The sequence below is a fragment of the Pyrgilauda ruficollis genome, unplaced genomic scaffold (assembly GCF_017590135.1).
Source record: "Pyrgilauda ruficollis isolate IOZ18807 unplaced genomic scaffold, ASM1759013v1 scaffold13, whole genome shotgun sequence".
Lineage (NCBI taxonomy): Eukaryota > Metazoa > Chordata > Aves > Passeriformes > Passeridae > Pyrgilauda > Pyrgilauda ruficollis.
Window position 1 is genome coordinate 6,358,819 of NW_024511432.1, and position 24,817 is coordinate 6,383,635.

General features: G+C 46.1%; 1 protein-coding gene across 9 annotated transcripts in view; it reads right to left on the reverse strand.

Moving 5' to 3' along the window:
• The window catches only part of WDR59 (WD repeat domain 59), a 50,204-nt gene that overhangs the window by 3,588 nt on the left and 21,799 nt on the right, over nt 1-24,817 (reverse strand). For 7 of the 9 annotated variants that reach the window (XR_005954448.1, XR_005954446.1, XR_005954447.1 and 4 more), the window contains exons 13-25: nt 21,937-22,061; nt 20,904-21,068; nt 20,013-20,108; nt 18,456-18,612; nt 17,102-17,171; nt 16,683-16,836; nt 7,051-7,184; nt 5,570-5,651; nt 3,614-3,726; nt 2,458-2,605; nt 2,293-2,365; nt 1,146-1,272; nt 580-722 (exon numbers count right to left, since the gene is read on the reverse strand). Coding sequence is in view for 4 of the 9 variants with exons in the window: in XM_041459037.1 (XP_041314971.1) it covers nt 580-722; nt 1,146-1,272; nt 2,293-2,365; nt 2,458-2,605; nt 3,614-3,726; nt 5,570-5,651; nt 7,051-7,184; nt 16,683-16,836; nt 17,102-17,171; nt 18,456-18,612; nt 20,013-20,108; nt 20,904-21,068; nt 21,937-22,061 (1,587 nt within the window). In the remaining 5 variants the exon portion in view is untranslated. Of the gene's footprint in view, nt 1-579; nt 723-1,145; nt 1,273-2,292; nt 2,366-2,457; nt 2,606-3,613; nt 3,727-5,569; nt 5,652-7,050; nt 7,185-13,079; nt 13,137-16,682; nt 16,837-17,101; nt 17,172-18,455; nt 18,613-20,012; nt 20,109-20,903; nt 21,069-21,936; nt 22,062-24,817 lie in introns of those variants that run through there. The other 2 variants (XM_041459041.1, XM_041459040.1) reach the window with 2 other exon arrangements.

A 24,817-nucleotide genomic window follows, 5' to 3' on the forward strand; every position in this document is an offset into this window, starting at 1 on the left:
ATTGTGTGACTGACAGTCAATCACTTCACACCATAAAGACCAGTTCCATTTTTAAATGGTGAAAATTTTTAACACACCTTCCTTAGGTGTGTGTGAAGATCCTTACCTTGGGTGGGGACACCCCTCAAGGTCACTCCTCAAAGCTCAGTGAGAGAGATTTGCCCATGGTCATTGCTATGGATGGACATCACAGTCTACCTGATAATTATTAAGCTAGCTTTGATATTATTTATTTAATAACCAGTGCTTTGTATTTCTAGTTTTAATTTTCTATACTGTTTGGTAAATAATTCTGATTTAGTCTAATGATTATCATTATATTCATCAATTTAAATAAACCCTTCATATTTTATTCATATTAAATAATTGATTTGCTATCATTAATCCTGTGGAACGATTTGTACCAAGGTTCAATTACACCTATATAATCACTTTAAACCCTTGTAACTCGCTTGGGTGGATCTCTCTGATAAACTTTGTCCATTCCATTCATGACACATCCTGCCCTGCAGATTGCACGTTCCTAAACTCCCAAGGCAGAGCTGTGGCTCTGCCTGAGCAACTGGTTCAGACACTCACCAATTCCCTTGTGGGGATCAGGAGGACATGAGACAAACTTCAGAACCTCAGCCCGCTTCTCTCGCAGACCCCAGCGATAAAGGATTTCTCCATAGCACTTCTTAAAATCATCAAATTGCTGAGTGTTAGCAGGATCCAGCAGCCTAGAGGAACAAACAGGCTTGTAACTGACTGACTCTCAGAGACTTGGGTTGCAATCCTCTTTCCTGTGATAGCTATGCAACCAGCTCACATTGCTGGAAATACAGCAGGGCACTTCCCACAGGTTGCTGAAACATTGCTGAACACAAACTGCTCTGGCCTAGATTTGTTCTACACTCCAGGGTGCACACTCCATGGGTGGACTGTCCTTTGGTACCCCCACCATGGCCTCTTAGGGATGCATCATGTGTAATCCCAGCAGCACTGACCTGCAGGATGAAGCTTCTTCAAGTAATTGTGTGAATGACAAGGTCCAGGGACAGGTGTGGTACTGCACAGCACCAAGAGACCTGGCCATGGAGTTCCACATGACTGAGACACAAGTAAGGCATCTCTGAATACCCCCAAGGCATGTGATAACCTACCTTTTGTTTTTCTCATGCTGGTCCTTCTCCCTCTCCCGGGGATCAGGATATGTTAGGTTTCCGTAGCGGAAGTCATCTGGAGAAGACTCGCACCAGGGAGTGGAGGTCTGCTCTGTGTCTTTGTTTGCTGCAAACACCAAGAGGCTGTGAGTGCATCTCCCCCCTCAAAACTGCAATCAGGAAGGGACATGAAAGACCACAGGTTGCACCCCCGCATTTCAGTCCTATCTCTGTCCTACCACCCTCTGCATTCCAAACACTGCCCCGCCTCCAAGAACTACACGCCAGCCTCTACTTGCCAAGTGCTTCTACTACACTTTTGGTGAAAGGACTTAATGGACATCACCAGACAGAGAAATCTGATGTGGAGGAATCCCTTTTGCCTTCTGCTTTAGACAAAAAGAACCAGGCAATCAATCCCATGGAGTTTGTTTGGGAACATTTTCCCAGGCAGACTTGGGTTTCTCTTTCCTAGACAGGGAGGACTCTCATCACCAGGACTGCTGTTACGTAAAGGGGCCTCTGCATGCAAGGCACTGCCCTGGGGGCAGGGAGATGACTGCTAATAACTGCTACAATAGATTATTAGCTTCCCTAACCCCCATTCTCTCCTTTTCACCATGCCTTGATATCACACTGAAAAGTTACAGCTATGGTGCTAACAGGGCTGATGCTGCCCTAGGTCACGTATATCACTAGGAATCTGCCAAAAGTTTCAACTCTGACACCAGAGCCCCTCTTTGTCACAGTGAAAAACCTCTGTGGATATTCACAGCACCAAGAACCCAGCTTTCCCACTGCTGCATTTCTTTCAGTGAGAGAAGAAAGGCCAGCACTGCTTTTCCCCCAAACGCTGTGGAATTAGCCAGCTGATGACATTTTGAGGCCATTTTTGATACTCCTTGAATGAAGTATCTACTGAAGTCAGAAGGTGCAGGACTGCAGGAGCCTCAACAGAGATACTGCAAGGCCAGCTCACTTCCAGCCATGGAGTCTCACCATCCTGGCCAAACCTCACAGAGCTGCTTTGGCAGAGCACATCTGCAATCAGCCAGTACTAACTCCCTCTTTTCCCCACCACAGGAGCCATCTAAAACCTTGGCTGGAAGGGTGGGAGATTCCTTTATTTACTAGCCAGGTCTCATACCTATGCTCCAGCCTCCAGTGCCAATCCCAGGATCTGACATGCTGGAACAGGAGCCAGAGGAAGTAAAGCTGGGCTGTTGAGGGGGAAAGGAAAATAAGTCATGTCATCTATGTGAGAGACATTCAAAGATATGCAAGACAAATGGGAAAGAAATGGTGATCGTACGTATCTGCTGTGAGAGGCCAGGTTGGAGGCACGCTGAGGAAAGGGGACACAAGAGTTGGGGCACCCCTGGAGCCTGGACTGGGCTTCAAACACACTGCAGAGCATGGCCAGGGTCTGTACATCATGGAGCTGTGAGTAATGAGCCAGCCTGGGAAATGAAAAGACAGTGTGAGACTGGGCAGCATTCAGTAGCAAAACCATTGAGACTCCAGGGCAGCTAATTTCAAGCCTGTTGCACACAGGGGTTTGGGTGTCATGACTGCCCACAGGAGACATGTGCACTGAGGGACTGGGTTGGCTTTTCTGTCACACCTTTGAGGAGCCAAGTTCTCCTTCTGAAAACGCTCATGCCCTAACTGGTGGGAGAAAGATGGGAGCTCTGGGAATTCAGCAGTACTTGGGCTCTGATGTAGTGCTGGAGCCATTAGACTCACTCCCAGCCACAAGATCTTTTTGACAAAGCCCTCTGGGTGCAAGTGTCCTGCACCTGGATCACAAGGCAAAAGGCTGCTGCAGGTTTTCTAGAAGGCTAGGAAGTTTCCAGTTTGCTCTGAAGGCTGAGAGCGATAAAGAACAACCTGTGCTGTGCTCCTACTGCTGCCATGCAGCAGGAGAGAGCAACAGTATGGAAAGCACAGCACACAAATCCTGCACTTCCAAACAGCATGGACTGACAAATAATATCAGTCACAAATTATGTAACTCCTGAGCAGATTCACCTGGAAAACATTTGTAGCTAACACTTGGCTTTGTGGCCACTGGAACAATTTCCCAATAAAGCTAGATGACAACAGGGAATCTGAAGGTGAAAAGAAGGTGCTGCACCAACAGGCTCGTCTAGTGGGGAGCAGGAAACCCAAATCTCCAAGTCAAGCATTGTGGGCATGGAAAGCAGAGCTCCACCTGTGTCTGGCCTATTGCTCAATGCCGGCCAAGGAAGACCTGAGTGATAGGTGGAAGGTCAAGGGCTGCCTCCTGTATGCCAGAAACACATTTGGAGTTTCCCTTTGTGATGCATCACAGGCTTGAGGTGGGCAAAAAATCCATGCTGTGGCACTACCCCAAACCTGAAATGACCCCTTACACATAGATAGTTATGGCGGGCTCTGCTTCAGCCAACCAATCCCCAAGCCCTCCCCAGTATTCAGACACGTACAAGGACTCCAGTAATTGACGTCCAAATGGATGTTGTGCCCAAGGTATCTCTAAATCTGGGTCAGACTTCGGTCCAAGACAGAGATCGGTGGCTACCATGGCCAGTGACCAAACCTGGCAGACAGGAAGGAAAAGCAGCAAAGCTACAATTAGGATTAACCACACTCCCAGGGCATAGGTGTGCACAAATTCACACACAGACAGACAGATAATAATGGAGCTTGTCTGGTTTGTTTTTTTTTTTTTCCCCCTCTGACAGCAGGGAACAGTTTCGGTCTCTGTGTCACAAATAATGCAGAGAATAACACAAAACCAAAGCTTTCCCTGTTCCACTCACTTTATGTTTGAGTTAAATGCAAAAGCAGAACAGTCTGTAGTCTATTAGTGTATTTTATAGTCACAAGCCTCAAAAGGGTTTTGATTTGATACAGTTCTTGGGTTCAAAGATGTCTGGTGGCAGAAAGTTTACTGGTAAGTCATTATTTGCATGAGAAGTATCTTTTCATTAGTGGTATCACTGAGCACTGTTCTCCTAAAGCAGCCTGGCACAGACAGGACACTGTTTGCTTTTTCTGTTTCAGAAGTTTAACCACTTCACATGAAATTTCTCCTTCATTTATCATCCTCTACTCTGAAAATGGCTCCATCTTGTCAGTCTCTATACCACTGATCTAGGACTATTTTTTTCTGCTGTGCCTTTAAAAATGGGACAGTTAGAATATGCCAAGGAAAAGGAAAGCTCCTAGTTTAGCATAAAAAATAAAGCAGGAAAGGAAAAAGAGCAGGGTGCTAAAAAGACAGCAGAAATCAGAGAACTGACAATGTGGACAATAAAGAAAAACCACATGCACCAAGTACAAAGAACAAACACACAGAAAAAGCAGTCCCAAAGCTGCTCCCCATGAAACCAGAGAGAGCAACAGAAGAGAAACTGAAACAAGGACTGGGCTGAGTAAGAGAGTGCACAGAAAGCAAACAGGAAAGACACAACTTCCTACACTGCTACAGAGCACATAAGACATGTAACTTGCAACTCAAGCCTGTATGTCTGCTGGGAGCTGCACTACAGGCTGGAGTTACAGGGGACAGGGAAAACCAAGCAACTCAGAGAAATCTTGCTGAAGTTACTCCACCCAAACTCTGGTCCAATGTGGACAAACCAGACTGCAAGAGGAAGAACAGACAAGGGGGAACTAGACCTACTTTCTCTCTGCTGGTGTAGCAGAACCCACCAAGAAGCAAGAAAACAGCTTGAGTCAGCTTCTGCTTAGATCAGGTAAGCCTATGCATGTTGCCTACCCAGCTCTAGAAAGAGCCAAATGCTGAGGAGATGTGCACAGCTCCTGTGGCACTGCCAATTCCCATTCCTTTCAGGTGTTCCCATGTCCTGTCAAATGTTCTGCCTGTTGCAATGGACTAATCACAGGGAAAAACGTGGGCCACAACAGCCATTTTTCTCCTTTTTTTAGCTGAAGGCAAATAGCCAGCTCCATTTTGGGGCCCCTGGGCTCAGGCTCTCTTGGGAGAAGATAGCTGCAGTTAGTACCCAGTGCCAGCAGAATGCCAAACAATGGGAACAATTACATAAGTACGAAAAAAATTATGGACCAAAATGCTGACAGCAGCTAGGCAACTCTGTGCACAGTTACTCCATTTGATGACTCAAAAGCAGGCTGCATTCCTCACTTTGCCTACAGGAATTCCCTGAAAAATGTGTTTCACTCAGTTTGGCAAAGGGCACAAAAGAATCTGTGTGCAGTCCTGGGAAGGAATCTCTCAATGCCCAGAGTCAGCGAGGTGGGGACCACCTTGGCAGCAGTTCCACAGGCCAGGTTCACCACCCAGGGACTCCCTGACAGAGCTGCTGAACCCCAGTGGCCTTGGGGTGCTGGTGACAGCACAAGCCATTGGAGGGTAGCACAGCATGCTGAGGAAGAGGTCGGATTCCATGGCATACCTGTACGAGATCCCTCCGCCCCACAGCCAAGGCTGAGGCAGCATTCTTCTGGCAAGTCTCCTGGATGTTATTCACGTTCAGTCTGAAAAGAAAGGAGGTAACTCAGCTCTGATTGGCACATTACCTACCAAGGTGGGGAGGAATGGGGGGAAGGGGGAACACGGCTCTGGCAGCAGTGAGCAGCCCAGACCTCCTGATCAATACGAGCCTCTTTGCATGGCCAGGATCCCATCCCATCCTTCTCTGTTATTCAGGGATCACTGTCATCCTCCTCCCACTATTCATTTTTGCTAATACACCACACATTGAGTTCAACTCCATACTAGCTGGGATTGATTCTAAGCAACACCACTTCCAAGAGGATATTAGACCAAACTTCTGCCAGGGTATCACAAAGTCCAGAATCATTCTTGTCCCTAAAAGCCGGTGCCATTGGCTACATGGTCCTGTTCCCATTCAGCCCATCAGTCTGCTCTGGCTGACTCAGAGGGAGACAGGGGCATACTGGGAAGAACCAGGCTGGCTGGGGGATAACACACCCACTTAGTGAAGCCTTGACAGGCTGGCAAGGTGGGCTGAGGAAGCCCACGTGTGCTTTTCTGCCTGTCATCAGAAATCTTTCCAATACTTAACTGCTTGAGATTTTTACAGTACATGGAAAAGGGTCAGGCTGTTTACACAAGATGTCCCAAGAGGAAAGGTCCAACAGGTTTTTCAAAAGAATATTCTTTTTAATAACATAGAAAGGGAGAGAAAGAAGGGTTTTTTCCTCTCTTTCTTTCCTCATAAGAGAAACCTGCTTCTTCCCTGAATGTCCATAGACTGGAAATTCCGTTAAGGACCAGCCAGTATTACCAAAGCTAAGAAAGAAATTCAGGAACAGAGGTTTTGTAACCATGTGATTTAGAAAGTCCGGAAAAAGGAAGCCCTTTATTAAAAAAAAACCAAAACCAACAAAATCACAAAAATGCCCACAGAAATCCATCCTTTCTAATAACACAGAACAACCTGCACAACAAACCTGACATGTACAATCAAGACTCCAAGTGGGAACATATCAAACACTTCTGAAATTAAAAAGCTTTATGAGCTATTAATAGTTTTACAGAATGAAAATGTGCATTTACTGAGATTTTTAAGCCTGTCCATTTAACATGAGATTTGAAAAAGAATTTCTACAGATAATTTCTCTCTTTAGCAAGCGAAAATCAGAAGCTGTAAAATTTGCAGTGATGATGTTGATTCAAACTCTGTTGACCACACCTCATCACAAATTTCTTCCCTCACACTTTTCAGATTTACAGGAGACAGGTCCCCTCTCACAGGCAGAGGGATACCAAAAAAAGCAGTGAGGCAAGAACAGAGGAAGAAGGCAGAGAAACATTCACGGATCCATGTTGACTGATGCCAGGACTAAAGCACAGCAATGCCAAAGACAGCTACTTTCATTTGGAAAAGGATGACAGCCCACATATACTCACATGTAGAGCTCCCCCAGCAGCTTGTGGACAGGCAGCAAACAGGAAATATCTTGGATAATAACTTTCCCAGCAGCTTTGATGGGTCGGTTGTTGGCATCTGTCCCCTCTCGTTTGCTTTTCCACCTCCTTGATTTCTGCAGAACCAATGGCAAAGTGTTACCGGGGAAGAGGACACTAGGCTGGTTGGGACAGGGAACAAAGCACTAGGGTCAGGAATAATGCAAGCAGCACCCAAACCTGCCTTTCAGAAGGCTCTGTGTTACCCTGGAAAATATCCATGATATGCCCAGGAGAACAAGCATCTCCATCTGTAGGAAGTGAAAAGCAGGTCAAGGCAGCGAGCTCAAGGTCAAACTCACTCAAAAAGTACTTTGTGAGTTTCCCCGTGAAAGCCAATAATAGAATAAATCAGCACTGGGATGCCAATCAAACCTGGGCAAGTTTGGCAGGAGGACCATTCAATTCTCATTCTCTGGGAACCCTTTGCAGATAAACCACTGCTGACTTCAGCCAGCGTCAGCACAGAGACATGCTGGAGGCAGCTGCTGCTCGCCCTTTGCCTCAGGGCAAGCCCACAGCTCCAGACTGTCTCCAGGTTTGCCCTCCCAGGGTGAGAACAGCCCTGTTCCGTGCCAGCACAGGGCTCCCACCTCCTGCTTTATCAACAGCTTCAAACAAACAACTTGTAGATGATAAAGCAGGGCCCAAGTTTTCCTAGCAAGGATCCCTAGCTACCATGCTCACAGCTACTTACAGCTGGCTCAGGATGTAAGAGGGGGGAGAAGAAAGGAGAGGAACTAAGAGGAGGGAACAGAAACAAGAAGCCAAGATTCCCAAATACTCCCTGTAACAGATACAGAGGCCATCTTAAAGCCAAGCTACATAAAGCTACCTTGGCTGTGTGAAACACCGTAGAGTATCTGTCTGGTATCCGGACCTCTTCCAGCTCCTTGCTTTAGGAGAGCGAGGAGGAGGGATGAGAGGATGTGTGGCAGCACGACAGGCAGAAGGCACTGGAGCTCTACTGAAGGAAGTGCTGGCTGCTAGGCAGGGTTGCAATGCTGCTCTCCTATGGTGCCTTCCCTCACTGCCACACAGAGCCAATGGAGCCACACGGAAGCGCCCAGGCATGCTGAGTTAGGGAGGCTCTCCTGGGACACTCAGGCTGGGGCTTCCCACACATCTCATCAAAGCAGAACAGCCCCTCTCTCAAGGGGCCAGCAAGGCAGCCCTGTGCTGATGGCTCTGCAAGGCTGACACAGCTTACACAGGCTCACGCTGGTGCTCCTAAAGAGCAGACTGGGATATAGGAAAGGCAGGACTTGGATCTGCAAGCAGGATCACCTTTACTGTGGGTGTGAGGCCAGCTCTGGAATGGCTGAGTGCCAAATGGCTTTTGACCATGACCAGGCAGTCCTGTGAGAACCTGGGCAGGCTTATCAGACACAAAATGTCCTTAAAAAACTACTCATAACCTTAAGAAATGCTACTGCCTGCCTGGCCCAAGCTTAGGCCAGTGTGCTGAGGAGGTCTTGCCATGCTGAGCATACTACTAACACATGCCACAAGAAGCAAAAAGGGTGAGCTCCTGAAGCTTCTCTGAACACTGCACAACTGAGGATCAGAGGCTCCAGCTTGACAGTCAGTGAAGAAGGCATCTCAGCCTCAAAGGAGCTGAAGATGGGTTGTTCCAGGGGTGCCAATGTTACATAGCATCACCATTCCCCGATCTTCTACCACCCCTGAGTAAAGAGGAGCAAAGCTTGCATGGTGCCCAACATTCAGAGGGGTGAAACACTGGTAGAAACAGGGCTGTCAGCATCCAGTGCTCTGGAAAAGCTGACTGACTAGTTCTCTGCCACGTCTATTCAAATCCTCATTCATCCCAGAGGAATCTGCCTGCAGTACTTATCTGTCCCCTGTAGCTGAAGAGCACTACACAGTGGAAGGCAGCCAGAATGGGGTCAGGTGGGAGACCCACCTCTCTTCCTGGTCCTTCAGCTCCTAATCAAGGCACAGTCTGGATCAGTTCTGCGTCTCTTTACATTGGGCAGGCTAATAGTGTTTTGATAATACTAAAAGTTTAGCTGCCAACCCCATGCTGAAGGATGTGGGCTGTACTACAACAAGGTTCCCAAGTAACAGTGGCACTTGAGTACCTCATTCTTCCTCAGGACAGCAAATGCTGTCTGCCATGTGTGGTGAGGAGCTGCTGATGCTACCAAAATCAATATATGAGTGAAGCTTGGGAGCCCCAGCACAATGACATGCCAGGAGGAAAGAGCTCAGGCACTGTCCTGGAAGGGCTACCAGGATTCTCACAGCAAAAGCTGTTATTTGTGCTGTGTCTGAGTGGGCATTTGAGCCCAGGCTTGCAGACACAGAACCACATTCTGCAGGGCTATCAACAAGAGCTTCTAGAGCCTGGTAGGTAATTTGGAGAGCAACTTGCCACCTCCTGGCCATCTGTAAGCCAGCTGCCCCCAGGACTCACAGTCGATGGAGAGCTCCCTCTACCCAGTCTTTGGGAACAGATTCAACCTGCTCCTGCCCCCTGCAAGAGCAGGCTGAAGAAGCCTCCCAACAAGCATTTCAAGACTACAAACATGGACAACACATATCATTTTCCACAGGCAATTGGGTATTTTTCTTTTTTTTGGGGGAGGAGAATGACAACAAATGAAGATGAGAATGAAAAAGAGCTCTCATGAATGGTTTCCACTGTTTGCTTTTAGCATATCACCATAGAAATGGAAACATTAAATATACCAGAACCCCCTGAGAACTTGGACTCAAACCAAAACTGTCCTGTTTTCTTCCTTTTAACGCTGCTTATTTACTGGCAAAAAAGGAAGCCCTATATCTTTACTAGTGCAGCTCCAGGAATGGAATTAGTTGATGGCCACAGGCCCTGTCTGTACTACACTTCCATGCCCACCACTTCCAGCCCCTAAAGGTGTGACAGATAAAAATTGTAAACCTACACGTAGAGTCCCATTAAAAAAAGCCTGGGTTTTTTGCAATTCTGGTTTACCTCAGCTACAGCAAGTCAGAGCTAGAAAAAATCCACAATCAGAAGTATGGGAACCATCACAGATGGGGTAAAGTTCATCACCATTTACAGCAGAAGTTCTACTTTGAATCCAGTAATCGCTGGTGTTAATTACAGGAGTAGCTCTCCACCAGGCAGTATTTGAGCACATTTAACAGGGATTACCAGAGACAAAGAAAGCTTTAGGTTGGGTTTGTCTGGCCAAGGTCCACCTCCCTCCCATTCCACCACTTCTACCAGGAGCAGCTCCCACTATGGTGTAATCAAAAGCTGTCACCAAGGCTCAGGGGCATTAGGGCAGAGCAGAAAACACATCTCTTCCTAGGAGCTGGAGCACAGGTCAGGATGGGGAGCAGGGAACATAACTGTTGGAGCTGAAGCAGGAAACAACATGCACCAAGCTAGCTGCTGGAAGCTGAAGGACAAAGGCACAGGTCTTCTGCACTGCCCACGACATTTCTAGCTCTGTCTGAAGCCTAGAATCCATGCCAATGAGAACTGCACCTACCCAGCTGCTCCTCAGTTTAACGAGAGGAAGATACAAAAGAAAATGGCTACAGTGATAAGTAAATTAAGACTCATCAGTTCCTCAGAGCACGAGAAGGAAAGAAACCAGAGCATTTATGGCAATCATGGGTTGGAGGTGACAGCAGGGAACAGCACTGGATAATGACTAAAAAAGCCAGCCTGCACCTGCACTACTATACCCAAGGCTGTAATTTGCTGCAATCTGAGGTGATAACGATGGCAGTAAATGGGTTACATGTAGAAACAGATAGCCCAAGAATAAGCCACCAACTGCTTTGTAGCAACCACCATGATCACTGCATACTCAGCAGCAGGAGTTGCAAAATGCTGCCCGCTTGGAAAGGATGCTGAACACTTGGGTGTGTGTGCCTCTGGATCCTGCTGAGGCAGGCAGTGCTTTAAGCAGGATCCTGAAATGTAAAGTGCCTGTTTCACATCAGCATATGCAAAATTTCAGAGTTTGTGGTATAAACTGGCATTAGTAGGGCAAAGGTAAAGGTTGTGAACAGAAGAGAACAGACTCAATGCCAAGAGATTAAGCTGCAATAAGACATGTACAAAATAGTTAAACCTGCTCAAGTCAGGTTCAAGCTGCTTCTCATATTTATTTTTCTAAAATAAAATGCAAAAATTGCTTCCTCCCTGTAGAATGCTATGCTGCTTTATTCTGAACAACTGCCTACAGATTAACTCCCCCATGTGGCTCATGCAGCACTGCCTGGATTTTCTCTTCAAAATAATTAACATTTACTATTTCCAGCATCTCCCACAGTATCAGGCACCTGCCATAAAGGTGCTAAAAAAATCCAAGGCCCTTTTGAGTCAAGTGCCCCACAGCAGGAATATTTCTTTATAGCTTCCATCAATCAGTAGTTGGCACCTGCCCTGAAGCATGGGCACTTCAGAACAGGAGGCCAGAAAGAAAGAGGAATTATTGCTTCTTGTAAACTTGCTGAACTCTTGCTTCCCCAAACACCTTGAGCAATGCTGAGCTCTTCTTCCAGAAGGAAAGCATGTTATTTGCACTAATAACCTATGCCTCTTCTTGTGTATGCCTGTGTCTTCACCTTAGGCACTGCTGCCCCCTTCAGTTTAGCCTCTTTCAAAGGTTATCCACAAATACAATCAATCCTTCAAGGCTTGGACTAACCCCTGTAACACTTTTAAATGTGCATTACTGAAAATTATAACTTAATCACATCACTACTTGCTCTTCCTTCCACCACAGCCTTTGTGCTCTGTAATTTACCACACAAGCTGGCAAGTTCATTGCTTGATTTTCTTTCTTTCAGTCTGCTTCCAATTCAAGACAGAACTTCATTTCTTGCCTCTGCTGCTCACAAGGCTCTTTGCAAAAAGCCTTGATGGAGTCAGGTAAATTACTTCTGGTTTCTTTCACCTATTATTTGCTAGTACAGTTTTGGAACTCTTGCAATTAGGAAAACTTGATCCTATTATACCAAGTTAAATCAGGTGTTACAGGATTCTGTTTTATTCCCTGCTGTCTTATGAAGAGATAGCATGAAGGGCAGCAGCTGTGAAAAAACAGTTGTTCATGCAGACATTAAGACAAACAGACTTAAAGAGATAATCTTTAAATTGAAATGGAATTTTCTGAGCTTCGTCTATGCTTGGAAGATGAGTGATGAAATAGTACTTGCCCACATGTACAGCACAGCTTGAGCAATCCTGAGATCAAGAAGATGATGACAGAATGAATGATGTTGGAGTTTGAGGGACACGTGGACCTGACTATCAGAAAACAACTGTCAAAGCAGACTTGGCAGGGCAGGTGCCAGGAGGAGTCCCAACCTGCCAAGGTGGCTGAAGTGGCTGAAGTTGCCACTCCAAATGAATGCAGTGGTGCAACTCCAAGGGCTTGGAGAAGATCACAAGTTAAGAAGAAATTGTATTTTTTGATCCAGGAAATAAGACTGTGTGATAGATTGCACTGAGAAGTGGCAGTTCATTTTAATGAGATGACAGATTGTTGTCAGAAGCTCAACCAGTTTGCTTCTTCCACAGCTCTTAAGTGATCTTCTCTCACTCTCCAGCAAGGCTTTGTCTTTTCAGAAATTAGGTGCTCTAATGTCAGTCTCATCAACTGGTAGATGATGTATAATAATCACTCAGCTCCTCTACTGTGCACTCTGTATCTAAGAGGTCAATCTTTTCTTACACTTCAAATTACCCCTTGGCATCCTTTCCTGACCGCAATGCCAGGTGAAACAGGCATCTTGTAGGTCAGTAATTGCTCCTTGCAAACTACTGTCTGCTCCTGCCCACTTACACGTTCATCTGCTCTTGTGAAGCCCTAGGCCCTGCGTGGAGTGCGAGTCCCCCAGCTCTGTGCAGGTTACTCAAAGGCAGGCAGGTGGCATTTTATTCTTGGGCCCTTGGGCAGAAGACAGGGTCATATCAAGGACAGTATTAGCACAGCACACAGTACCGGGAAGTCGTTAATTGCTTGTATGGACCAACGCCGCCGGGCAGAGCGAGGAGACATCTGTACGCGAAAACATTATACCCAGGAAAAGGGAAGAAAGACACCAAGAAAATTAAAGACAAAGGTAAATAAACTGAAATGAAAAGTGCCCTGAACCAGCAGAGTAAAAGATACTGTTCCCAATGGCTCTGGTACACAACGAACAGTTGCAAACCACAATCCCCACTTTCACCCTCACACAATCGCACACAGCATTACCTATGGCTCTGCAGAGCAAGGGCTGCTGTGTCTGTGCCCAACATCAGCCTCTAGGGAAGACTTTGGCAAACACAAAGCTGAATAAAGTCTTCCACATGGATTTGTATTACTGCAAGAAGCACTGAGCTGCTTCATGTGACCTTGTTCATACCATGAATTGAGCAGAGGACAACACCCAAGTGCCCCACATGCCTAAACTCCAAAGTTTTACTCCTCTTGCCTGAAGAGGAAGGCAGCTAAGTGTAAACTGCATCATTTTTAATATAGCTATTCAGTGCCATGGCACAGATATCTGCAGGAAGCTAAATATACACTCCTGCTTACTCAGATTCCCTTTAACATCCAGCATCCTCCAGAACTTCATTCACTGGAACCTGCTGTAACTGTTCACTTTCACTTTAAACAATAAAAACCATATGTCAGGATATTAGAAGGGATGTAGAGACACTGCTACTTGGCAGGGCCATGTGGGTATTGTCATAATGGGTTGAGAAACTCATTCAGATTGAGTGAGTAATCAAATTCACTGACTGACTACGCCACATAGCTCCAAAGCAGGCTTTCATTAGGAACTTGATTGCAGTAGGTGCTCAACACAGTATTACAGCAACAGCAAATGGAATCTTTCAAAGCACATTAGTGTACACTCACTTGAAAAAAAGTTTTGTGTACAGATCTCTAGGAGTCAACACAATAAAAGGGGATATTTGGGTCAGGTACAATGTACTTCGCATCTGTTTTCAGTTGATGATAGACAGTCAGGACCATCAACCATGCCTTCAGCCTCTACATCCCTTTGCATCTCACTGCTGGGAGAGCCCTACAGCCAGGAAGCCAAGGCTGGCTGCAGGGCCCCAAGGAAAAAGAGAGGAGAAGGCTGCAGCCATGTGCTACAGGTTCCTCCAGCAGGCCTCATAGAGAAGGAGAAAATGGTTAGTTGAAGGAAATTCAGTATAGTGGAAAACCAGCAAAACTAAGCTCAGTTCCCTGATGGGAAGCATAAGGACACCCCTGTCACCACACCCAGGTACAGCAAGGCTGAGCAGTCCCCAGGTCCCCGCTGGCATGACCCTCTAATTGCAGGAGAGAAAAAGAACTCCATGGCACCTTCTTTAAGAGACACTCAGGTTCAAAACACTGACATTGCCATGGTACAGATAAAGCTCCTCCTTTCTGCTGACTACTGCTCTTCAGTGGGGTTTTTTTCAGGAGTGAAAAAGAGGGAGAAAGAAACGAGGAGTGTGCATGTGTGAATAAAAAGTGAGAAAGATATATATATAGATGTGTGTGTGTATGCATATATATATACATGTATTTAAATGAGCACAGAAAGGCTCAGTTCCAGATTTAGTTTCATTTTGGCTTACTAAGGAGCTCTCTGCTGGAATCAGCAGCTCCCCTGCCTTTATGGGAACATGACATCTTTCCTGTCTAGCAATGGGCAAATTCCATTTGTTTGCTAATGATAGTGGATGCCAGTGGTTGCTACACTGGATTTAAATACTTGGTTATGGCTGATAAATTCAGTTTTGGGGATGAATTTGTCTGATACCACAGTTTAATGCACAACTTTTATTTAATGCAAACATAAAATCCAAGCTTCAGAGCAAGGAGTTAACTAAACTCAGAGTCTGGGCTTTTTAAAAACATCACAATGAAATAACAAAAATATGTAGCATTGATCTAACAGAGGCCATGACATCAACTCCTGAAGAATCAGAAAACCTTTGCCGAAGGGAGACACAGGCTTTTGGGGTTTTTTTTAAAATACTATTTTATCTGCAAGAACATTTGAACCAGCTCCCTGCTAAGGTTCTTACATTTATTCCAGCATGCGAGGAGATAGCTCGGCAGGGGAAGGGGAACACAGGAATTTCCCTTGGCTTTCAGCAGACATGGCTGCACACACGCTTGTTCTCCTGAATTCTTTTACCCTGTGACAAAAATCTTGTTGCCATCAATATAAGGGCTGGGGAGACAGGTCACATGAAATTGCACCAAGCTGGTTCCACATGTTATTTTTAGCCTTGTCTGTCATCTTAGAGAGGCTGTGTGTTGGGGACAAGCCTGCTGCAGAGGACAGAGGTAGCTCTTTAAATAAACTCTCCCACAAAGGCTAGGACAGGCTATAGTTCTATTCTATAATTCCAGGCAGCACCATTTTTTCTTTTCATAAAAAAAAAAAAAAGCTTGCATGGGGAAAAAAAAAAAACAGGATGGGGACTCAGAGTCTTATGGGGTCTGCAGGGAAGCAGAACTTGCACTGGGGACAGGGGCTCTCCTGCAGCTGGGAGGTGTAATGACATCATGTAAGCAGGACACAGCCCCAGAGACAGGGTTGGCTGTCACACCCAGCACCACCAGAAAAACAAGACTTGTCTCAGTGCCCAGGAAGGATGGGTGTTCAAGGCTTTGACTTCTTCTGCTCCTGGGACACAAGTTCCCAAACTCTTCTGCCAGCAGAGTGCAGACAGCTTTTAGCTTTCCCTGGGTTACCTGGAATCTCTTCACTGCCACAACAGGTTCATGTCCTCTGCAGGGACAGCGAACAAACTACTCAATGCCCCAAATTCTGAGGCTCCCAGTGGAAGCTTACTGCATTTTTGCAAGCCATTTCACCCCCTGCTGAAGCACAGTTTGTTTCTAACAATCTGCTTGGCTTACTGCTCCCACAGCATCTGCTCCAGGCACATCAGGCCCTCACAGCTGCTTTACAACTACCTGTGGCCATCCAACAATTACAACAGGTCTTCCCCACCACCCACCATGTCCCAGAAGGAAACAATCCCGCTCTTCTCCAAAGCCTCGTAAACAGGAACAGCAAAACCTGCACGTAAACCAGAATTATGTGGATTGGAAGGTCTTCAGAGAATCATGTAGAAATTATTTTTGTTTTAAAAAAAAGAGACACCTGAAATAGAAATAACCAACCACATCCCATAGTCCAGGAGAGGTTGGCAGTAAGCTGCAGAGAGTCACAACCCTCTGTAGTTATATGTATCAGGGAGTACCCAGAACAGCAAGAGCTGCCTACATGTACCTATCTGTAGACTACAACTTCTTAAAGGGTGAGATTTTAACCCTACACAATGCAGAGAGAGGCAGCATAATGTACTGAAGGGAACTGTGATGGTCAGCACACAGAAACATCAAAATAAGCAGGTCAAATGCTAGAGAGGATTAGTAAAGAAGCTACTAATAGCAGATAAATCCACTTGACAGAGTTGCCTGTAAAAAGATGTCTTTTTGAGAGAAATACAAAGCTTCTGTTACTAGCAATGCTAAATGAAAGGAAAACAGATCATGAGAGCTGAAGTGTTGGGAGCAGTGTTTTGGTGTGGTACTTACCCTTTCTTTGTAGTAGAAGGAGCTAATGGAGACCTGCTCCTTCTCACTGCGTGTTGGGCTCCCACTGTACAAGCGCAGGTTGCCCGGAGTCTCCGTGCGGATCTTCATTGGAGTAATGAGGCCACTGTGGTATGCTGATAAAGCTGACAGAGACCTGGAAGAAAGGGAATGAACTTCCAGGGCCTTTTCCCACCAAAACGTCCTGCAGCTCACACTGACATCTCCACCAACCCAAGCTGCCAGCAATGGTGCCACTGTCTGGAAAGAAGTCTCTGCTGAGAGAGGTGTAAGGGCCCAGGCACTCTGCACTGAGGGCACAGCTAACACTGGAGGGGACTAGCTCCAATGAAGGACCTGGTGTTTTCCTGCTTTCCTGCCCATGACAGCAGCACACCTCAAACTCCACAGAGGGCACTCACCTGGGTGTGGGCTCCATCGGGGACACGGCGCGGTGCATGGTCATGGGTCTCGTGAAGTACACCAGGTACCCTGAAGAGACAGGACATGGCACAAAGATCATGCAACAAGGAGGAGATTACTCAGGGGTGGTTCAGTTCAAATGACCAGATTTCCCTGTGTATCAGAGGCAAGGGGCTTGGTTTTTATCCACCACCCTTAGTCATTATAAACTAAAAGCAGACTTTCTCTCAACGCAAATCAACTCCCTGCAAATCCACTACAAAGCATGGGGGTTTTGAGATGTTTCTCTCAAAAACACAATTTCAAGCGGCTTATAGCTATTAGAGAAAAGACAGGAAAAGGAGCAAATTTATGCTCATGTTTTAACTCTCTATCAGAACTTGCCAAGCACTGTCACTCCAGAGGTAAGTGAGGTGATGTTTGGCAATGAAGAGAAACCACTGCAGCCTGTACAACTCTCTTCCTCAAGAGGAGAGCCCCAGACATCTGAAGCCAACTCCAAAACATTCTCTCACAAGCCTTATCCCATTTGTTAGCCTCTCAAGTATCTTCAGCCACCTACTCTTGCCAGCATTTCAGGATTTAGCAGGCTTTACTGGGCCTATTCAATGCAATATTATTCTGTTTTACTTTTACTTGGGAATTCAGGGAGGCCTGTATGGAAAGCAGCTTTCAAAACGTGCTCACACGAGGATGCAGTCAGGTCCAGAGAAGGCATGTGTGCATCTGGAACAGCTCAGTGAAACTTAACAGCTCTTACTCAGATCTTAACCTGGTTTTTAATGAACTTTACCCTCTATGTGGTCTCCTGGAAACCTGGATGTGATTGTACCCCATCTCCCATTTAGGGAAAGTTTCTTAATGACCTTGAGAAAGCTATTTTGGACAAGTGGAAGAGTGTAGAATGAGAAGAGAGTGGTTAGTAATATGAATATGGTTTCAGCAAGGTGTAAATTCAACACCAAATCACAGGAATTTTGTGAAGACTGAGTGCCAGAATACACCCAGTAATGTGATGCTGGAAGCAGAGAACTAGGCAAGGAAAACAGCTATTCCCAGTGTTCTATAAAAAGAGATCTGTCAATGTCTCTGGCATGCCACAAGCCAAAGGTTATCTCTTCAGCTAGCCCTGCATTTCCAAATCCTAAAGCCCCACATGCAACCCCAACTGCTAACAGTTGCTAACCAGTCTCATCTCTAAATTTACCACAGTATCACTACTTTAACACCATTCCTTACCCCTTGCATGGCAATAACCAAAGCCTCATCTTGTTAAGAGGCAAGTGTTCCCCAAGACCTCTAAAAGGACCATTCCCCAGGTACCAGTTTTAATGTATCAGTGACAGGGCTGACCTGCACCACAGAATCTGGCTCCAGAGGTCCGTGGAAAGGGGATGTTGGAGTCCTGGTAGGAGCCATAGGCATTGGAGACCCGGGCGAACGTGGGCAAGGGGGGTGTTACAGAGTTGGACAGAGCGTAGGGATTGCTGGACGTGCTGTCCTCTTGGTTCTGAAACAGAAGTTACCTAAGGTCACACTCCTGCTGCCACAGGAGAGAAATCCAGCCAGATTGGACGTGGCAGTGCCAAGCAGCCTCACAGGAGGCGCTCATTCTATGAGCCAGAACAGACCAAGCTCAGAGCACAATTACTGCTTCAACTGCAGAGGCACTTGCAGGCACATTTGCCTTTGAGGAAAAAGCTTCCCTGGCTGCCTGTCCAGAGACTTCTCTCCCACCATAACCATGTTGAAATGCAGAGCTTAACTTGGGGAGGAACAGGAGGAAACTATACAGAAAATCTGACCTTCAAACTCTGGACATGATGCTCAAGGCAGCTAGTTGAGCTGAACATGACACCTCAATGATTCACAAAATCTCCTTAAGTGGGAATACCACACAACTGTGGGGTATCAAACACAGGCTGGGAGTCTTCAAATGAGGAAGGTGGGTGGAGTGAATTACTGGGGAACCTCAGGACTACCCACAGGAATTTTGGCTGAAATCTGCATTTATTTGGATAAAGAATACTACAACTTTGGTCTAAAAGAATTCTTTGAAAGCAGTGGTGCCTCAAGTCATCAGATTTCCACACAGCAGAGAAAGTTCCCACTCTTATAATATTACTGTTGAAACCAAGCAGAATAACTCTTCACATGTAAAAAAAACCCCAGCCCTTTATTTGTTATGAATAAACAAAACCTCTGAGAAAAGAAACCCGAGGAGACTCTCCAATCTTTTCCTGAATGCTAAAAACACCCACTCCAGTACACTTCACCCACACAAAGACCTAATACCTGACACTGGGATGCTGAGTAGGTATCACAGATCTCGCAGCTAAGAGCAGAGTGTGACTTGGATTTATCTGCAGTATCATCCCTACAAAACCTCAGCAGAAGGCTGCAGAAGAAAACAGATTTTCACAGTTTGGGTTTTTTTCAGGCAAGAAAACAAAAACCCTAGAATAGGACTAGAAGGATCTTTGACTTTGAACTGAGGAGGTGAAGACATCTGCCACTGCCTTTCAGACAAGAATGACTCCATCAACAATCTGAGGCCTCCTACCTTCTCTCACAGATGATAACCGTGCCCTGGCAGTCAGTGGAATATATTCTGAGCTGAGAAGCTACCACACACCACTAAGATTCTCCAACCTCCAGTCACTCCTGGTAACCTGGATATCAGAGTTCCCCAAAGCAAACCTTCAGGGCCGCATTTGTAGAAAACAAAACACATCTAATCATCTGCCCCGCTCTCTTCAACATTAACCAGAAGTGCTCACACAAATGTAATGGCCAGTCACAGGGGTCTATTTACACATCTAACGAGGCCAGACTCTCACTGCAGAGTCAGAAGTGTGGGACATGGGAAAAGACAACAAACTAGGGCAGAGAGCCCACACAGTTCCGTACCACGACAGACTCCAGCCAGGAGACCAGCTGACGCAGGCAAGGCTCCAGGCAGCTCTGGTTCCGCTTCACTTTCTGCAGGGAAGTGTCTTTCAGTATCTGGAATACATACAAGACACAACTTTATTCACAGTTACCTCCACACTTTGCCTACATCCTTTTTGTCTGCAGAGCAGCTTACATGCCAGGACCTGAAGAGGTCACAGACATCCCCTAACATCCACTGCAGCCACCGGTGTGCTGTCTGCTCTGAGGAATGGCTGTCTGCTTTCATCAGAGCACTGAGGTTCACCTAGAAGCACACTGAGCTGGGATTTAGGTTTCAATACTACTGCAGCCCATATGTTTCATACCAGTTTGTGGCAAACTGGATCAGGTTTTTTCAGGAAGAAACCCAAACTGATCCATCAATGTGCTGCTGGGGAAAGGATTTCATTAGCAATAGGATTTGCTACACCAGATGATCAAACACCTTGTCTGAATTAACAGGGCCTGTGTAAAAAAATCCCCTCATTTTTAAAGCAGCTTGTGTCGTAGAGCAGTAAGCAACATCCTAGCTCAAAAATAGTATCATGCTGCAGCTGGATGCTTAGCTGGTCATTTTGTCTATTACTGGGATGAGGGCAACTGCATGATAAGAAGGATGTTAGGGATCCTCAGGCAATACACATCACACTGGAACACAGCAGCAATAAAGAAGCAGTGGAAAAAGGCAAACACTGGGCTGCAGCACCAACAAAAACTTCATCCTATGGGCTTCACAATTTACTAGTTCAACATGACCTGTGGTACATCTTCATCAAAGTCTGATGTTTAGTTATATCTCAAAAATCCAGATGTCAAGTATCCATCATTTGTACATTTTATAAAGACACTCTCTTACTCCTTACACACCTTCAGCAGCTTTGCCTTCATGGAAGCTGTGATGGAGGTTGGGTTGATGAACTGGAAGGACGGTGCAGCATTATTGGGATACTGGACAGGGAACATCACCAGCATCCTGACTCTGTGATTGCCGCAGTGCACCGACACCGTACAGCTGCGACTCACTGCATCCATCTGTGAGGAAGAGCATTGGTTTTTAGTTAGATCTCCCAGGACTTTTACATTTATAGTGGCTTAAATTCATGCTGAGGGACTGATTCCTCTGCATATAAGACAAAGTCATGCTGTTCTCAAAGGCAGAGAATACAGTGACATCAAAAAGCCCCAGGCAGATGGGGACAGGCTCAGCTCGCACCAGCAGACTGACATTCCAGCATCCAGAGACTGTGGCCAGCCCAGGCAGCACCAAGAAAAGGGCTCTGCTCCCAACAGCCACTGCACCCCAGCCCACTTCACTTGGCCATGGAGAGCTCCTGGCACAGTGCAGCAGTAACAGGCACCTTCTAAGATCTTGCACCACTGTCTCAGAAAACTACATCAGGATCACCCATGAGCTGTGAAACCACAGGGGTGCGGAAAGGAGACAGGCAGCTGCCTCCAGCCTCCCAGCCTAGTTCAGTGCTGTGCCTCCAGTCAGCTTCCAAGCACAGAGGAGAGTCTGGAGTGCAAGGAAGGGGGCAAAACTGAGGGACAGAGCTCAGCACAGGGAGGGCTCAGCAGATGGGATTCAGAACCAGCTGAAATGAGATCAACTCCATGGAACAAGTCACCTTCCACTCCACAGTCTAGGCAGAGAAGAAAACACCATCCAGTCCTCTCAAGATCAGCCAACGTACTTGCTGTGCTGAAACATTTCTCTCACACCACTGTCTGGGATTATCCTCTTTCTTACTACCCCTGGCCAAGAGGATCTCGACAGCTCAAAATAAAACTTGTTTACAGAGAGCAGTCACTGCAGCAAAGAAGGTTCCCCTCTAAAGGCTCCAATAAGCCAGCCTGCCCACATCCCCTCCTAACAAGCCAGCAAAAGGAAGCTCTGTACCTCCACATTGACATTTCGGATCTGCACATTGATCAGTGAAAACTCCTGCTGCAGTGTTTGAGGCAGCCCCAGTTGGTCCGTTTTCTTTCCCACCAGGGGGTCATTCAGGAAATCTTCTTTTAAGGCTGACAGGAAAGATGGAAAACAAGTTGAGACAAGCTATAACAGGCAGAATACTTCACATAATGTCAGGAGGCAGCCAAGGTAGCAGGTTTTCCTCTGCTCTTCTGACACATGGAGTTGAGTTTTATCTGGCAAAGACCTGTGAGCTGGATGGTCTCAGTTGTTGTTTGGAGGCAAGTTTCTGATCCTTCTCTTCAAAAAACCAAAGCTGTCTGCACACAGGGTTCCCAGGAAGGTTACAGAACCTACCTGTACTTTGTACAGTCCTAAATGGTCCTTTCTTCTCATGTGAAACCCTTTTTCCTCCCTACATAGTGCTGCTAGAGTCATGATTGGCTGAACTGGAGCATCCCAGTTCAGCAAGAAAGAACTGCAGCCCTAGCAGTCTCCAGGAGGAGCTCTGGTCTTTGGGACTAACACCTCACCATTCCTGACTTTCAGGGAAAGCTTCCAAAGCATAACAATGCTTTGGGAGAGAGCAGGGAGTATTTCTGGTCCTAATATAAGCTTAATTCCTTTGCAGCAGCCATTTGCATTTAATGTTGCAAAGGACTCTAGTGCTTTAACAGCCTTTAAAGACTCATCAAAATACTGTGTCTAACTCTCCAGTTCCAGCAGTTTTTAGGAGGACAATAACCCCTGAAGGCCAGAACGCATTTAAACAGCCAGGCAAGCGCTGCAGGACACAAAGAATTAAGTTAACAAACTTCACTGAGTTTGAGAAGAATTGGTCTCTGCCTGTAGTTGTGCCTGGCTTTTGCCTTGCTTCTTGCTGTGTAGCTCCACAAGGGCGTTCTGCTGTAGCACCACTTCTTAAGAAGGCCAAATATATTTTATTATGATGGTTCCAAGGACAGAAGGGAAGTCCTGATTTTTTCACCTGTCATTCTCACACTTGCACTATCACATTGCACAGACTATTCCCAGCAAAAACAAACAAATGAAAAGAAATGCAAAAAGTTGACCTTTTACAGGCATTTGCCTAGAAGTTACTGACTTTGGTGCAGGGACAAATATCTGGTATTACCACTACTCAAAGGGTTGCTGGATTTGGATAGGTAGGATGCTCAGCCAATCATTCTTGTTTGCAATTCTATTACAGCGCTTAGATATAGTCCAGAAAAGGGAGCTGAAAAGGAGATTAAAGGAAGATCAGTGGTTCTCAGGGAAGATAATTATTTCTAGCTCAAGATACCACATAGCTTACTGAAAAGCCATCTCTGAGGTTCCCAGTATGGGCAATACCCTCCCTTTGTCTTCTCCTCCCATTCCCTTCCAATTAGTTTTTAATCCTCCAAAGCCACGTGTTTGTAGAGATTCCTAAAGCTCCTCCACAAGCAGCAGCAAGAGCTGTGCAGCAAAGGCACAGCTGGGGCTCTCTTGTTCACCTGCAGAGTGCGGATCTCTTCAAAAGATCCCCCAAAGTGCTTTACTAATGTAACATGGAGGCTTTGTCTGCAGCTGAAATGCAGCTACCCCCAGGGTGAAACATCAACAGTCCACAAAAGCTATTTGGCTAGAAAGAACTGAAATCCTACCTAGGGATTTGCTTGTGCTTTAATCCTGCAGTCGTGTTATTTGCAGCAAAATCTACCCTACTACAGAAAAGTCATATTCATTCCCTTTGGCCATGGGGAAAACCATAACAGTCTGAACCAAAGAAGAAACCACATGGAAACCAGACCCACACAGCAACCACACGGGATGTTTGGATGTGCATCATCAGGGACAGTGGAAGAGTTAACTCTCACTTGTGGAAAAAAGAGAGGTCAGGCAGCCAGAAGGAGAATGCTCCCAGCTGGAGCAAGAGAGGTTGTGCTGCCTGAGAAGTACTGCTCATGGGGAGCACAGGTATCTGGGGCTTTTTCTATCATCTTATAAAAACCTGACATAGACAGAAGTTCTAATGTCTTTCAGAAACTTGTTCTGTTGCCACACAGGACAGGAGGCAGAGAGGAACTTCACTGGCAATTGCAGAGCAAGAAACTTCCAGTTAGGAAGAGATGCGTTCACTAAAGGACCTCACAACTGCTCCTTTATTCAAAAGCCACTTTCTCCCCTTCTCTGCAGTTTACTGGCAAGCTAAAGGGAGAATCAAATTGCTTCCCCATAAACCCATCACATGGGGATCCATTGTGGCACAGCTGCAACACTGAAAGGAGCTGTGAATTTAAACCCAAACTGATATAAAGACATTGGTGCACCGAATTCTTCCTCAGTGTAGCTGCAGAAATCCCTTTAGATACCTTTTTTCCATGCACATCACCACGTGATGCTATAACCTCTTCTCCTTGTACTTACACTGCTCAAACACTAACCCTGAGTGTTTAACCTGGCCAGAGCCTTAACCACACTAAGCCTACTTCATGCTCCTTCCTTGCATGCCTTCTTTTCTGTAGGGACAAACCTTCTGTCAAAGTGTCTCCCACCCACCCCTCAGTATATCAGAAGCCAGAGATACTATCCATCCCCCCTCTTCTCTGTCAGTGCTCAGTTACCTTCTGTCAATACATGACCAAAAATTCATAATCTGTCTCTGTCCAAAAATTCATGACCTGTCTCTGTATCTACTTGTGGTGAAGGCACCAGCAAACACCTCCTTGTTAGATCAGTTACACAGTGACCCCAGCAGAAATGTTTAGGTACCAGGTGTGATGTAAGCAGCTTGTGTCAGAGTGCCTCACTCACACACTCCCTCTTCTGAAGGCTCATCTCTCAGCTTAAACTAATCCATCTTCTTAAAAGGCAGAATTATTTT